At 37.4% G+C, this 16,764-nt stretch overlaps 1 protein-coding gene across 2 annotated transcripts in view; it reads left to right on the forward strand.

Annotated features, from left to right (window-relative positions):
* LOC144978593 (nuclear pore membrane glycoprotein 210-like) overlaps positions 1-16,764 on the forward strand; it is an 82,003-nt gene that overhangs the window by 45,917 nt on the left and 19,322 nt on the right. For both annotated transcript variants that reach the window (XM_078924868.1, XM_078924869.1), the window contains exons 10-14: positions 1,743-1,883; positions 2,810-2,950; positions 7,567-9,426; positions 10,379-10,558; positions 15,053-16,355. In XM_078924868.1, the coding sequence (XP_078780994.1) occupies positions 1,743-1,883; positions 2,810-2,950; positions 7,567-9,426; positions 10,379-10,558; positions 15,053-16,355 (3,625 nt within the window). The remainder of the gene's footprint in view (positions 1-1,742; positions 1,884-2,809; positions 2,951-7,566; positions 9,427-10,378; positions 10,559-15,052; positions 16,356-16,764) is intronic.

Genomic DNA, 16,764 nt, shown 5'->3' on the forward strand with positions numbered 1-16,764 from the left:
TCATATGCCAGCTGTCTTCTTAAGTTTATGAATAGTTGAATGGATTAACTCCCCACCCTGCTTGTCCATTTATCCTAGTCCAACCTGATCACTGATATTGTTTTATAAAGGGAAGGCAGTGATGCTCCAAAATATGCTGCTTTGGTATTATTGTATTTTTATAACAATGTCTGTATCATGTCATGTAATTGTCACTGCTGTCTTGGACATATGTGAAATAGTATTTGTGTGTGACAGATCGCTGTGTACCATTCAATATAAAATATATAATCTTTTGCAATACAATAGGTTGATTTTTCGTTTTATAGTCTGTTGTAGTTTTCTCGTTATAAAGTGTGTTTTTTTTCTTCTCATTTACTCGCTTGCTGTAACCTTTACTATTTGACTGAGATAGGGTAATATTGGTTTTGTCCATGGGTTAAATAGATCTGTCTATCATTCTTGGTGAAAACATATTGTTATGAGTGTGTGTTGTAATTGATGTTGGGGGTGAATGTACATCATTAAGAGTGTTTGATGTAAATGATGTTGATGGTCCAGATAAATTGTCAGGAGTGTGTGATGTAAATGATGTTGAGGGTGCAGATGCATTGTGATGAGTGTCTCTTGTAAATGCTGGTAGAGATATGTTTTGAATACTTTGAAATAAATCTGTTGTGTTTACAGACTTTGCTTTATTTTTCGACAATTTTTTGATCAAGCAAAAAGGAAAATTATAGCAGTAGCAAATTAAACAATTTTTAATGTTCAGAGTGGGATAGTAACCTATTAACCTGTGTCAAATATTACCTGTGAAACGAAAAAAGGATAAAATATCAGCCTTCAAAGCATTGTCCTTTTTTTTCATGATCATATTTTTTATATTTTGATGATATATTATTTTTAGGTACTCAAGCACTTAATCACAATGTTTTAAACAGGCTGTGGATTCGCTTCTTACTATAAAAAATAAATTAAAAATTCACCCACTTCTAAAAACCTCACTTTGCACCATGCATTTTAAACAATAAATATTAACTTTTCCACCACTCATAAATTCTTCAGAACAATGCAACAGATAGAGTTATGATTTATCTCCAAAATGTTGTAAAATTTTTAGACACTAATGTAGCATTGATGATGGAATGATGATGAGAAGATAAGCAATTAATGCATATTGTATTCAGTCGTGGCTATTGCTCACCTGGTCAGCTTGACCCAGCCGACCACCGTCCAAACGGTACCTGAGCCACACAGCTAAAAGATTTGTGGCCAGATATGCAATCATATATAAGTTTTTCACCAGTAACTTAAGTTCAAGACAATTAGGCCTCATTTATTGATGATTTGTGAAAAGACATAAATTTTGTATAGGGAAAAAAAAAAGAAAACAGGCGTTGTTTACAAGGATGGCACTTTGTGTTAAAATAAGCCAGCAGGCCCAATTTCGTGTATTATAATCTTCAAAGGCTGCTGATTTTAATGGTATAAGTTTTTAACCATAGGCCTCACTTTTTAAAATGATTTGTGAAGAAACATTCACCTGTTAACAGCAGTAGTTTGGGATACCTAGTTAAAAATATTCCTCTCATTCGAGACCTTGGTATATTATACAGGATACATGGATCAGGCACCGGTAAGATCCTTTAGAGAATATTTTGATTTTTTAACGGTTGATTTTTTTTCTGGGCAACCTGCAACTAAAAGCTTGCTTGCTATAAAATTCAAATGTGATTATTCAATTTTTTTATTTTCTGAAATAGAATGTGAGGGTGGTGGCTGATTTCCCATCTACATACTTCAAGATATTGTATTCTAGTGTGAATGGCACCTATCATCGTGTTAGGGCCCTCCAGAGAGGGGAGACGATCATTGATGGGGCACTGGTCAGTGTGGTTGATGAGGTAAGTGATTATGTAATTTATTGATAATTTTTGTCTAGGAAAGAGTGGCAAAAGATCATGGTCTATTGTCCATTTTGGGAAATAGATTACAGGGAAGTGTGATTTTCACTTATTCTTTACCTGAAATAAGTCCAGTATTATTGTAAACTATTTGTGACCCCATGCCTCGAAGCGGTATTAAGTCAGGATTTGGAAAACGAAGAAAATCGTTTTTTAAGTAGTACTGGTCAAAATGATCAAATTTCAGTTTTTGGTTGTTTCAGAAACTACAATCATTTTTTTACATAAAAACTTAATAATTCAACATAAATATTTGACAGAATTAACATTTTCAACTTTTGGTTTAAAGAGTACATGTGTAAGTTCAATTGAGCCAATATGACGTGACATGAAAAAGAAATGAACTCAGTAGGATTTTTGTCCCATTACTTTTTGACTCACTCACCTCTGCAAATGCCTTTTTCTTAGTATGACAACCATTTTTTTGTCAATTGGGAAACCCAATTGGTCTGCGGATAGAGGTCTTGAAAAAAGTTTTTGGGGTCTTGAAAATTTTCTCTAGATTTGATTGGGACCCCGCTCATAGAGAAATCAAAATATTTCCAGAATGCACATTTTAAAAATCTTTCATGGGCAATGCCACATGTTTCTTTCAATGTTTCTTTCATACCCCCTCTCCCCCATTTTTACAAATGGTTAAATGATCTGAAATGAAATGTTTTGGGAGTCTTCTAAATACAAAAGAAAACAAAAGGCCTCATAGAGAGTTCTAAATATTTCCAGAATTTTTCAGCATGTTTTTCATCAATTTAAAACAGATATTAATGGACATTTCCACTTGTGCCTCTTTCATACCCCCTACCCCTTCGTCCCCTCCAACTCTGAAATATGATTTTGAATTCAATTCAATTTTATATTTTCAACAGGATGGCACAGAGCATGGAGTTCACCCAGAGGTGAAGCGTAACCAGGATGTGGAGATCTACGACCCTGTTACTGTGAGCCCATCAGAGGTGTTGTTTCCATGGGACCCTGTTACTCGCTGTGTACATAGATATACTGCAACAGTAAGGAATAAACAGGACTACCAACTCCCTGTTTTCCCAGATTTACCAAGTTATGATCAGTTTTAGACAATCATGACAAAGTGTCTTAACCCATAGAGGCCCGCTTCCCCTGGAGTCGCCCGCGACTGTTGAGGCCCGCATCGCCCGTCATCGCCCGCGGCCCCCGAGAAAAAACGGATCATGTTTACTTTGTTATTGCAACGAATCACTTAGTTTTATTCTAAACAGGAAACATCGTAAACGTAATGCGATCGTTCTATTTCCGTTTCCTTTTTACCGCACGTTTATATCGTTGATAGCAATCGAATTCAGAAAAATGGCATTCCCGTACCTCACGAGTTTGTTGCGCGGCGCTAGAAATGATGTTTTGGAGAGTGGTGTAGACGATGAAGAGGATTTTGGAAATGAAAGCGATATCGAACTAGAAAGAGAAGATGTAAACGATGGTGGGGGTGGACAAGACGAGGCGTTAGCACCCGATCAAGGTGATTCGGACACTGAATCGGAGTCCGAGATTGACGAAAATGACGGGAATGGGGGTGCGGGGAACGAGTTTTTTTTTAAAATATTTTTTTCCCCAATTTATTGAAATCAAAACATGTCATATTATATATCATTCGAAAGCGAATTTATCTGGCTATAAAAAGGAATTAAAATTATAATTTTATGTCATTTGGTTCTCGTTTAATAATTTTTTAACTTTGTGTTGGTATTTTTTTGTTAAGAGTTATGCCCCTTACACTGGGCCTCAGGGGAATTTTTTTTAGTAAACACCGGGCCTCTATGGGTTAAATTCTTTTATTAAGTCAGACTTGCCAACCAGTATGCTTTCTCTTATTTTAATACTTAATACACTTTGATGTCTAAAATATGATGATATGGGAAAGTTTTCTAAAATATGCTAAAAATGCAAAAAGTCAGGATTTATAACAAAAGGGAAAAGTAACATAAGTGTAAGAGTGAAAGTTATTAGATATAGTCTCCTGCTTGATAAGAAACCTGAGTAGCCAAACAGATATTACCAAAAGAATTACATGGTTTTCCTTCTCTCCACCAGCTTGATAAGTCTCCATAAATTCAGAGAATACAGTGGAACTAGCAAAAATTCACTGTTGTAGCCGTCCCGCTATATCCATGCATACGGAATTTGAAGCCAAGCAATACTGAGGGAAATTTTTTTAAAACACACACACAAGGACCACATTCCGAGTTATCTCCCTTAGTAAATAAGACTACCATTACTACTACAACCACCAGCACCACATCATTATCACTATCACCACTACTACCACCACATCCTCATCACTATTACTACAACCAACACCATCATATCATCATCACTACCACTACTACTACAACCACCACCACCACATTATCACTAACCACCACCACCACCACCATCATCATCACATAAACATCACTACCACCACTACTACTACTACATCCAATACTACAAATCATCTGAACTAACACTACTACAACCACAACCACCACCACCACATCATTATCACTACAGCTACAACCACCACCACATCATCATCATCATCACGACCACTACAACAGCCACCACCCAACACTTCATCATCATTACCACTACTACTTCAACCACCACCACCACCATATCATCATTACCACTACTACAACCACCACCACCACCATATCATCATTACCACTACTACAACCACCACCACCACCACATCTTCATCACTACCACTACCACAACTACAACCACCACTACCACTACTACTACATCCACCACCACCACATCATTATTACTGCCACTACTACTACTACAACCACCACAACATCATCACTACTACTACAACTACAACCACCACCGCCACCACATCATCATCACTACTACTTCTACAACTACAACGGTACAACCACCACCACCACATCATCATCACTACCATTACTACAACTACTATCACATCATCATCATCATCATCATCATCATCATCACTACAACTACAACCACCACCACATCATCTTCACTACCACCAGAAATACAATCACTACCATTAGGTTTTGGAGCTTTTCTTCATTTGAAATAAGGAAACTTTTGGGATTGTATTTGGCATCGTCTTTATATATCATTATATTGTTTTAATCAGTTATCTGTTTAGAACTATACACAATACCAAATACCATCCCAATTCCCTTTTCTTGTTTGCGGAAATTCCTCTTTCGGCATTGAAATTTCTTTGAGTGGTGTCTGAAATTCCTGTGAGCCAAATTTAAAGTTAGTGTCCCTGCATTATTATTATTATTATTATTATTATTATTATTATTATTATTATTATTATTATTATTATTATTATTATTATTATTATTATTATTATTATTATTATTATTATTATTTTATTCATCATTATAATCATTATCATCATCATCATTGCAATCAAGCTTTTGTAATATCAAAATAGCTAGTGATGCTCGTTCTGATTTGGGGAAGCATATATAAACTCCTAAGCATATAAATGGAGCTAAAGCTATGCAAATGTCCCGATTTTTTCTCTTGTGTACTGATTTGTTTCAGACTTTTGTCTTGATTTTCTGCTTTAGTATAGTGACAGGTCTGTTAATATATGGGAAAGAAAGGTAGAGCAGTGATGATGATAACGCAGGGGTCCAGAATTCAGCCACCCATGTGGGCTGTTTCCTTCGCCTCTCTCGTCTGCATGTGGTGGACATTAGAGGGAGATGGGGGAAGACACCGCAACATCTGAACTGCTCATTTTATTCACTGAATAGGTCACTGCCTCTGGAGAGTGACTATCTCAATCACTTAATAATTTTCTATTGTGGGACATTTTATTTGTGAATTTATTTGTGGAATTTTGTAGAAAATTGGGCACAGTACATTTCCCTTCAGCAGGAGTTACTTTTTGGGCTATGCCCTTTCAAATGTGAATTTTGTTCATTTTGTTATAACTGACTTTTACATTCTATGCATTCTTTTACATTTTGGCTCTAAGTTTGCTCGAAGTTAAAATCAATTTTCAACCACAATTATGCAAAATGTTTTGTTTTTTTTTCTATTACTACTTAAACTGCCGTATAGATTTCTTTGAATAAGTTTTTCTCAGTCCCTACAATTTATTCTTTGTAACCTGTGACACATGCAGCTTTCTCATATTGCCACATATGTAGTCAAAAGGCTTTGATTTTCTTTAAATCTGACATCATATTTTCACCAAGAGAACAACTGTGATAGGGCTCGCCATTAACAGGTTGTCCAGCAAGGTCGTAAAGTCGTAAAAAAGTTGTAATTTGGTTGTAAAGGTCGTAAATGGTGGTAAATTTGATCTATGGAGTTAAAAAGGTCATAAAAATAGTTGAAGATTCAATGGATTTTGTTTATACCTAATTCTATCCCTTCAGTTTTGCTACCAGATTCGGAGGAAATATTGACAATGAAGACCTCGCATACCAAATGGAAGATCATTATTTATGTCTAAATCAAATGCCATTTTTTGTTTTTTTTTTAGATGGACTATGTAGAATAAAAACCTTTAAAAAATATTCACTGAATGTCAGAAAAAAATCAACAGTTTCTGTGTCATTAGTATTACAGTTGCCTGTTATCCCTGAGTCACCTCCCTTGTGACATTTCATTACAATGAAAGGATTGTGTTCTGCAATGAAATACTGCCAATCAAAGCTGATTATAGGCCTTAGGGCGGTGACACAGTGCCAAAGGAATGTGAGAAATTAAAGCCGTGTCATTCTCCTTTTAAAAAGAATTTGTTTGCAGCAAATTTAAATTTGAAGTAAATCTTTTCCGTTTTAACAGCAGTATGGACTGGGTGGGGATCCTGACCTCCCATAGCGGGCAGGGAGGTACATACTGTGTCTTCTATACCCTTATATCTGTTTTCCAACATGCTTTCTGTCTTTGTCTCGGAATGAGATTACTTGGTTTTGTCCTGGCACTGGCCGGAATCCTAGCTGGGAGGGAAGCAGTCAAATGCATAGTTATTGTTTTGGGAGATGATATTTTTTTCCTTGTAAATCATCTCTCTGTTATGTATTATTATTATATTTATTTTGAATGTATAATGTAAGCATTTGAGTGTATTCCTCTTTGCTGGATTTTGTGCTTGTGTCCAGATGAGACTTATAGGTGATCTCAAACTAAGTACATTGGTGGTATGCTCTTGGAATCTACATCTGATCCCTATTTGTTCTCAGTTCCCCTTTGTCTTACTTTATCTTGGGTGCTTTAATTGTAATTCTAGAACTTTTTACTATCCCATTTTATTCCTTTTTACTGGCGCTGATATGACCTTAATGTGTTGCAAGCGCCGTAAAATCCTTAAAAAACAAAAAACAAAACAAAACATCAGTATGGAGGTTAGCGCTTTTAAATTGTCAAGTTTGTTGACCAAAAGAGGGCAGGGTGAAGGAGAAAGAACATTTTTAAATTGATTACCAAGTATTTTTTTTTGTTCAGTCATTTTTGGTTTAGCCGATTTTTACTATATGCTTTGGTTTTCATTCATTTCAGAAAGTGTTTAATTTGATATGAGATGACTTGTTTTATTTTTTAATTTATTTTTTTTCTTCTTACTCTCATCATTAACTTCAGTTGTTCTTTCTATGGACTACAGGCTTCTGGTGGAAGTGGGGAGTATGTCTGGAGTGCCTCTGACACATCTGTTGCCTCTGTCAACATTCAAGGCCAGATTTGCAGTGTTGGTCCAGGGAAATGCAACATCACAGCAGCAGATGCCAAGAATTCTGCCCACTTCAGCATTGCTTCATTGCACGTACTTCCTCCAGCCGACATGAATTTTCCTTTAAGCAAAGTGGAAGCAGCTGTTGGTTCAACGCTGACCCTTCCCTTAGCAGTCTTTGCCAAAATTGATAAGAGACTGGTGACATTTACTGATTGCAGACAATTGCCTTTGAACATCAGCTTTAGCGATGGATCTATCTTTGAACACATTATTCCAGAAGATTCATCTGAGTATCCCATACCAGAAAATGGCTGCACCACTTTGAAATTTCTTGCCAAAAGGCAAGGCCACACTGAGGTCATTGCAACTTACAGAGGCATTAAAGTTTTCCTTCAAGCCTCTGTCACCATTGCTGCCTACAATCACTTAACCCCAATTGACCCACCAGAGGAAGCTGTTGTGGCTTTAGGAGCAAGTAAAGAACTTCTTTTCCGAGGTGGCCCACAACCTTGGGTATTGGACTCTTCCAAATTTTATGAAGATCTGAAACCAGAGAGGCAAGAACTGCTGAAGAAAGAAAAATCTGCTAATTTGCTCAACAATAGAGGCTTTCATGCCTTTAATGTTTTATGCCTAGACTTTGGAGAACAAGAGGTGTTTTTATCAGTTGGTAATGGTAAAACAGCAAAGAACCAGTTTCCTGCTTCTGAAACAGTGTCAATTAGGTTTGTCTGTGCCCGTCCTGTAGAGCTGCATTTACTCCCTGTCCTTAATCTCAACCCTGACCTTCCTGCATGTCCTGTGACCCATGAGACCCATCTGCCTATGCCAGTGTATTGTGGAAAAGATTTGGACATCCTTGTCACAGTGACAGACTCCAATGGACGACGCTTTGACAACTTTTCATCACTCTCTGTATCCTGGGCCATATCTTCATCCAATCTAGCTGAGCTGTTGCACACAAAAGAGTTGCCAACAAATATGGAGACTGATTCTGATGGGAAGAAAATGGTGTCCACATTTCAAACTATGAGGCCTTATGGAAGAATTGGTAGCGTCGTCATCACTGCCAAGATTGACAGATATAAAGTGTCTGCTCTGAAAGCTTTAGGTAAACAACATCAGGAGCGATTAACTCCTGTCATCAAAAAAGCTTTGGAATTGATACTAGTTGAGCTGCCAGAACTCTCTCCATCATCTGTTGCTGTCTTCAACCACCCATCTAACAAAGTTATTATGAGTTTAAATCATGGATCTGGATATTTCTACCTACCTGATCTTGAGTCTCAGATAATCAAAGCTAAATATGACCAGAAGTCCAAGGAAGTTTATGTAAATCCCCTTCGAGACGGTACTCAGTCCGTCACTGTGTACGATCTCTGTCTTGATATCGACACTCAACCTCAAGCATCCATTTCTGTATCTGGCATTGGCAGTATTGAAGTAGTTGTTATTGATAAAGTAGAAGTGTTGAAGGAAGTAGAGGCCAGAGTTCAAGTTCTTGACTTGCGAGGGAAACCTCTCCTGGCTAGTTTTTTTAATTTGATGGGACTGAAATTAGAAGCAGCCTCTGAGATTGTGACGTTACACCCAGCCAGTGGCCCAGTTGAAGACAGGGTGACTGGAGTATACACAGTGTATGGAGCAGTTGTCGGTCACACTACCTTGACAGCGAGTGTCCGTCTCCCCAATGGAAAGGTGATCTACAGTGCTCCTAAACCTCTAGAGGTCTTCCCACCACTCAGACTTGAACCCAAGAACACAACACTCATCATTGGATCAAAATTACAGGTGAATTATTTTTTTTTAATTTTTTTTTTTTTTGTTAAGAAAAAACATGTGATTTGAAGAATCAGAATATTTATAATAGTTTTATCAATGTTTCTTCTTCTGATAGTCTTGCGGCGCCCTATGGGATGAATAAAGGGAATTTTAACAATTTATCTTTTATCTTTTTTCTCCTATATCCTTTCTCCTCTTTTTTTGTATGGTTTTCTGAATGTCCTTCCTTTGGATACTCCCATAGTGGGCAGGGAGGCACTTACTGTCTTCTATCTCCCTAAATCTGTTTTCCAACATGCTTTCTGTCTTTGTCTTGGAATGAGATTACTTGGTTTTGTCCTGGCCCCTGCCGGATAGCCTGGCTGGAAGGGAAATGGTCAAATGTATAGTTAGAGTTTTGGGAAATGATACTTTTTGTCTTGTAAATCATTTCTGTTTTGCAATGTATTATTTTTTGTTCTACATTTATAATATATGTTTTGTAAACATTTGAGTGTATACCTCGTAGTGGGGACCTGTGCTTTTGTCAGGATGAGACATTAAGGTGATCTCAATCTAAATACAATGATACTGTGTTCTTGGAATCTGCATCTGGTCCTTATTTGTACCAATTCCCATTTGTCTTTAATTATTCTAGAACTTTTTACTATCCCACTTTCTTCCTTTTTACTGGCGCTGATATGACCTAAATTTGTTGCAAGTGAAAGTCTTTAAAAACAAACAAACAATTGCTTTGGATGAACTTTGAATATGTTTGCTCTTTTGTATGATATATTTATTTTTATTATAGTTTTTAAATTATTTTTTGTAGAATATTTGTATTTACAGCAACTTTAAATTTAAAAACTTCTTTAAATTCGTATCATTTTAACTTTTAAACTCCCTTTTGAGCATCTGCTTCATCCAAAACATAATGCAAGATTGAATCACTGGCTCATATTTTACATTTACCAACTTTCAGATTCTAGCATTTGGAGGCCCCCAACCTCAAAGCAATGTTGAGTTTTCTATTGTGAACTCCAATGTGGCAACAATATCAAGTGGAGGCCTGGTAGAATCTACCGAGCTTGGAACCACCCGCATTGTGGGTAAGGCCGTGGGACAGGACTCCCTGACAGGACAGAAAGTCGTATATTCAGAGGTGAGAATGAGATATAATAGATATAAATAGATTAAAATACCAGTTGTTTGGTACCCTTATGTTGTTTGAAAAGCATTTCTTGAAATTTTACTTCATTGGGGATTATTGGAAAGAAATTCCTCCTCTTTTAACCCCTGCTCTTATACCCTTTTGGCTAAAAATTGCAGAGGTTGCTGTTTCAATTTAAATTTTAAAAGATTAATAATTTAAATTAATTTTTTTCTTGTTTATCATCCTCAAGATGAAAATTAGTAGGGGGGAATTAGTCTAAAACCGTGCAAATTCAGGTTGAAAGCATGAAAATTTGCAGACCGGTTACCAAGACCCATAAGAAAAACATCTGATATAGAACCACTCTGGCAATCAATCATAACATTTCAGTTTAAGGCCTTAGGTTTTCCCTATTAATTCTATATTAAGCAAACTGAGTAAATACATACATTTTCTTCATATTCATTGTATTAAGGGGAATTGGGCTAAAACCATGCACTTTCGGATTGAAAGCATGAAAATTGGCATGCAGATAGCTAAGACCCATATAAATGACACCTGCTATAGAACCACTCTCGAAATTTATCATAACTGCGTTTTTAGCACTTTTATTTTTCCCTTTATAGCATTACTTGTCCAAGGAAAATAATCATGAGAATATAATGTGCGTTCAATAATTTAGATACATTGTTGACTATTTATAGTAGTTAACAAATGGAAACAGTACAGGCAATGGACGTTTCGGGTACAAACCCTTTGCAGTGATGCAAAACTCCGGTTTCACTGGAAAAAACTACGGTCTGGAGCAAAAAATTCTGGGCTCCGGGCAACTTCCGTCAAATTCTGGTGAGGTCAATTTGTTCCAAGGATACACATAATCATCACTACCACTACTAATACAACCACCACCACCACATCATCATCACTACCACCACTACTACAACCACCACAACCACATCGTAATCACTACTACTACTGCAACCACCACCACCACATCATCATCACTGCAACTACCACTACAACTACCACTACCACATCAGGTCATCATCATCACTACCACTACTACTACAACCACTAGCATATCATCATCACTACCACCACTACTACAACCATCACCACCATTACATCATCATTACCACTACTACTACAACCACCACCACCACATCATCACTACCACTACTACGACAACCGCCACCACCACATCATCATCACTGCAACTACCACTACTACTACAACCACCACTACCACATCATCATCACTACCACAACTACTACAACCATCACCACCACATCATCACTACCGCATCATCACTACCACCACTACTACTACAACCACCACCACCACATCATCATACCACTACTACTACAACCACCACCACCACATCATCATTACCACTACTACTACAACCACCACCACATCATCATTACCACTAATACTACAACCACCATCACTACCTCTAATACAACTACAACCACCACCACATCATCATCATCATTTCCACTACTACTGCCTTTGTCAGCAAAAAGGAAAGTTGAAAACATAACAAAATGTAGTAAGAATTGTTGGGTGTGTATTCCTGGGTGGTTGAAGCAAGAATGAGACATTAGCGTGGTAATATCTAGTTGACATACTAAAAGCTTGTCCCATTAATCCCTGCAAGAAGTTCTTTTTGCCATTGTAATTGTATCTGAAAACATGCAGACGCATTCCTGTTTTAGTCATATGTAATATTCTTCCACAGCACTCTCTCTCTCTCTCTCTTTCTCTCTCTCTCTCTCTCTCTCTCTCACTCTCTCTCACTCTCACTCTCTCTCTCTCTCTCTCTCTCTCTCTCTCTCTCTCTCTCTCTCTCTCTCTCTCTCTCTCTCTCTCTCTCTCTCTCTCTCTCTCTCTCTCTCTCTCTCTCTCCAATATTAATGGAATACACAAGTAATGCTAAGTTTTATAACGCTACATTAACTGTACAATGGTCCACCAGCAAGATACGTAAGACCTATTTCATACAAAACAAGCCATCAGTGCAGAGTAATTTTTGGAAAACAACAGATAGAACAGTTGCAGATGCTTTTAGCAGAGTACTGCCGAGCACTCAATTATACCTGAACGAGCAAACATGGAAAATATCACAGTATTTTTGGAAAGAAAAAATAATTAGGGGGAGGGGGAAAGGAGCACTGTCTGTGTCAACACTGGTTGCCGACATTTAATCCATCTGTGTTCTGTGAGTCTGTTTGTCCGTCTGCCGTCTTTATTAGTATAGTTGATTATACTTGCTAAATCAGATACACAAAAATCTCTTATTTTAGAATTTTGCATGATAGAGGTCCCTCAAAACTTGCAAAATTGAATAAGAATTTGAATTGTTCGTGAATCGAAAGCTTAGTGATAGGAAACATCTGGTTTGTTGCTAAAAATAGTCACCAATGGGAATCCAAGGATGATGTAAATCAACATTGGGTCGCCTTGTTTTGAATGTTTACACAATAGGAATGAACTAATTTTGTTGTTGTCCATTTCAAAATTTTCCAATCTTAAAAATCTTGTATCTCAACTAATACAGATCTCTCAGAGTGGTTCTATAGCATAAATTATTGGATTTTTCATATTCTACAACATATGTAATTTTCATGCTTTCAACCTTAATTTACACAATTCAAGGTTTTTTTTGACCTGATAGGATTCAATAGTCGTAACGTCACTTCCTTCCTAATGACGCATGGTAACCTAGTAACACTGGCTCTAAACTATTGGAACAATGGTGGACGCCCGTGTGAAATATTTCTCCGGCGAGCATAAAAACGTATCCAGAGGGGGGAAAAAAAACATAAATTTGATCATGTTTTGACTTTTACACATTCTGATCACAAGACATTTGAAAAGTTCTAGCCAGCTTGAAGAATAAAAAGTAATGATTTACTTTGTTTAGAACCAAGATGGCCGCCGTATCCGGGCGGTGTGACATCAGACTACTGAATCCAATTCCCCCCTACTAAATAACATTTAGTCATACACTGCATAATTATTTTCTTCAAGTTTTTAGAAGAGCAGGCACTCAAACTCTACCTCTGCTGACTTTTCCCTTTTTCATTGGAAACATCAAATTTTCATTCTTACTCAAAAATTTTATTTTATTATTTTTTTAAATTGAGCTTTTATATAGCTCAATATCCACTAAACCTGCTCACAGCGCTTTACAAGGGGTTCCTCACCAACAGCAACATTTAACATTTAGGACTGGACATGTTGCCTGTTCGCAGGGGTAGATGTTTTCCGTGGATCCATGAAATTTCGTGGTTTCAGTTTCTGCAAATTTTTCCGTGGTTTCTGAGGATTGTTGCATTGTTGGAGAATTTTCCATGGAAGAACTCCAAGAACTGAATCCCATTTCCACAATTCTATGATCCGATCCGAGTGAGAAAGTCTAACCTGCTGCCATTTTGTTTCGTTGTTTCATGGTTTCGTTCAACTTTTTAATGTAGTGACACTGGGCCACTCCAGTGTTTTTGTTGTTGTTGTTATGAAGACATATCGATATCAATCTCAGCTACTCATTGGGTCTTTTCTTATCTCTTTCTTGTTTAATGCCCAAGGGGTATCAATACTTATGATATGATTAAATGCCCTCCAATGACCCGACATTGTTTGATTTCTTTCTTCTTTCTATTTCTTTCTTCCCATTTGCTCATGTGCTATTGTTTCTACCACATTTACCTGGTGGAAAGTAAATTTATGAAAAAGTAAAAGTACGTTATCTAGACACTTTCAAATCGAAAGTAAGAACTTCTCGATTGCCCTACATTGTAAACAAACTGATTGGCCGTTTCTTCACTGATTGGTTGCCACCTAGTTATAAGTAACGATAGAGGTAAATAATTCATTCCTGCACAAATTAGTTTTCTGCCATTTTTTATGCTCAAGCGTGTTTGCTGTGCACTGGTCATTTTGATTCCGTATTTACTTTTTTCGATTTTGATTTTTCCGCACTACTGTTTGCCGAAATGCCTTCATTATAATTATGGTATAGATGTCTAGCTCACTTTTCCTTAATTCAGTGAAGTGCAGAAGATGTGAATGTGAGGAATAAATTCAATTGGTAATGGCAGATGAGATGATTAATAATGATGATTATTTTCAGAGGCAGGAATCGGTTTTTGTTTTATAATTGTTGTAGTTTTTGATCAGATTCTTTAGGCTGCTGTGTATAATGCTTATACTTGATTGTGACAATCAATTTGTTGCTTGGAAAGCCTATATAGCTTTAATTCCTCATCTGTAGTTTGGAGCTTGGTTTGGAGAAAGACTCAACTATGCACTGAGTGAGGCTCGAACCCAGGATCTTCCGATCTGAAAGTGAGTGTCATACCACTAGACCACATAGCCGCAATTCTTACTTACACTTGACAGGTTTAGTTATCGCCGATTTAAAGTTGTATGTATGTTTGATTTTTCTTATTTTAATATTAAGAGTAATGTGTTCCTCATAATATTTCTTTGCTATTTCAGGATGATGCTATTGTCAACGTTGTTGCTCTCAAGGGTATCCGTATTCATGCACCTCTCACTCGCCTTCAGACTGACACCCAAATGCCAGTTTATGCTGTAGGTTTGACAGAGCAGGAAACGCCGTTCACATTTGGTAGTGCCATTCCCCCACTCATCTTTTCTTGGTCTGTCAATAGCCGAGAGGTTTTACACCTCCAATCTGTCTATCATCAGAGTGGCATCCAACTTCCAAAGGAAAACAACTTTGCACAGCAAGTTGTTGCCAAGGCAACAGGTCATGTATCATTACGTCTTCAGGTTACACCTAATCCTGATAGTCGATTTACTCAGATTTACAATGGCTTATCCTTAATGGATGAAGTCCAAATTCAAGTCTTTGAGCGCCTGACTTTGATCAATCCAAAAGTTTGCAATGGGCAGGTTAGAATCACACCCAACACAGACACTTTCCTCAAGAGTAACCGTGATGTTGCAGCTAGGGTGCGTTACACTGTCCTGGGAGATGACTCTGAAACGCCAGTTGTTCGCCTGATGAGCAATGGCCAGCTTCGTTCAGGACCAATTCCAGGGGAAGCTGTATTAGAGGTTTTGGCAGAGGAGGAATTTGGCTTGAATCAGACATTGGTAATTCTCGTCAAAGTTAAACCTGTTTCTTACCTAATGATCAATGCTGATACTACCATCCTTACTTCTTCCAATCAGCTTACAACAATCCCTGTTGGAACAACACTGGAGTTTTCTGTCAGCTTTCACGATGATGTAGGAGAATCTTTTTATGCCACCAATATCCAGCTGGGCATTAGATGTAGTCGATACGACCTTCTTCATGTATCTAATGGTGTTGACAATAACACACTTATTGTCAGAGCAGCTGAAATTGGCAACACTGTTCTAAAGGTGTGGGACAAAAAACATCCGGCTATGGCAGATTATATCAACGTACCTGTTGGATACGCCATCACCCCTTCCCAAACACATGTTACTTTAGGAACTGTGGTCTGCTTCACTTCTCCTATTCTGACATCCGCTCATTCTATCCATCACCACCTCTGGGAATCAAAACCCTCATCTATATTAGAGATGGAAAGAGGAAATGGCATTGCTACAGCAGTGGCAGTGGGTAGGTCCTCTATCCATTATGCTTTCTCTGGAGCAGCTTCGACGAAGACAGATATTGTTGTCGATCCTATCCATACCATATCTCTTGAGCCTGGTGTGAGCTTCTTATCCAACCATCCTGTCAAAGAGGGCAAGACTCATCCTATTTTTGCTGTGAGGTTCAACCAAGCTGGCAATATCCAAGGTAGGTGAATCAGTATTTATCTGTAACCATAGTTTACATAAACAAAGCTGGAACCATGCTTTTGGGGTCAATACAGATTGTTATTCTTGAAATTTGGATATTTAAAAGTAAATTATCGTTTCTCTTTGACTGATCAAAAAAAAGTATGCACTACTTTGCTCATTTTTCGCCTTTTTCTCTAGAGAAGCATGTTTTATTGTTTCCAGGGATGTTCTTTTCCATTTTGCATTGAAGACTTTCTGTTTCATAGGTACACAATTTCATCTCATGCTCAGAATTGCCAGAATTCTTTTGCAAAAAATGCCAAAGTCATAATAAAATGACAATTGGTCGCTCCCCCCCAAAAAACCCAACTTATTTGATCATTAATTTTTCTGCTAAAATGCACATAAAAGTGGAAATAAATCTT

The sequence above is a fragment of the Berghia stephanieae genome, chromosome 8 (genome assembly GCF_034508935.2).
Source record: "Berghia stephanieae isolate SIO BIC M18660-M18661 chromosome 8, UCSD_Bste_1.3, whole genome shotgun sequence".
In the NCBI taxonomy this organism is placed as follows: Eukaryota; Metazoa; Mollusca; class Gastropoda; order Nudibranchia; family Aeolidiidae; genus Berghia; species Berghia stephanieae.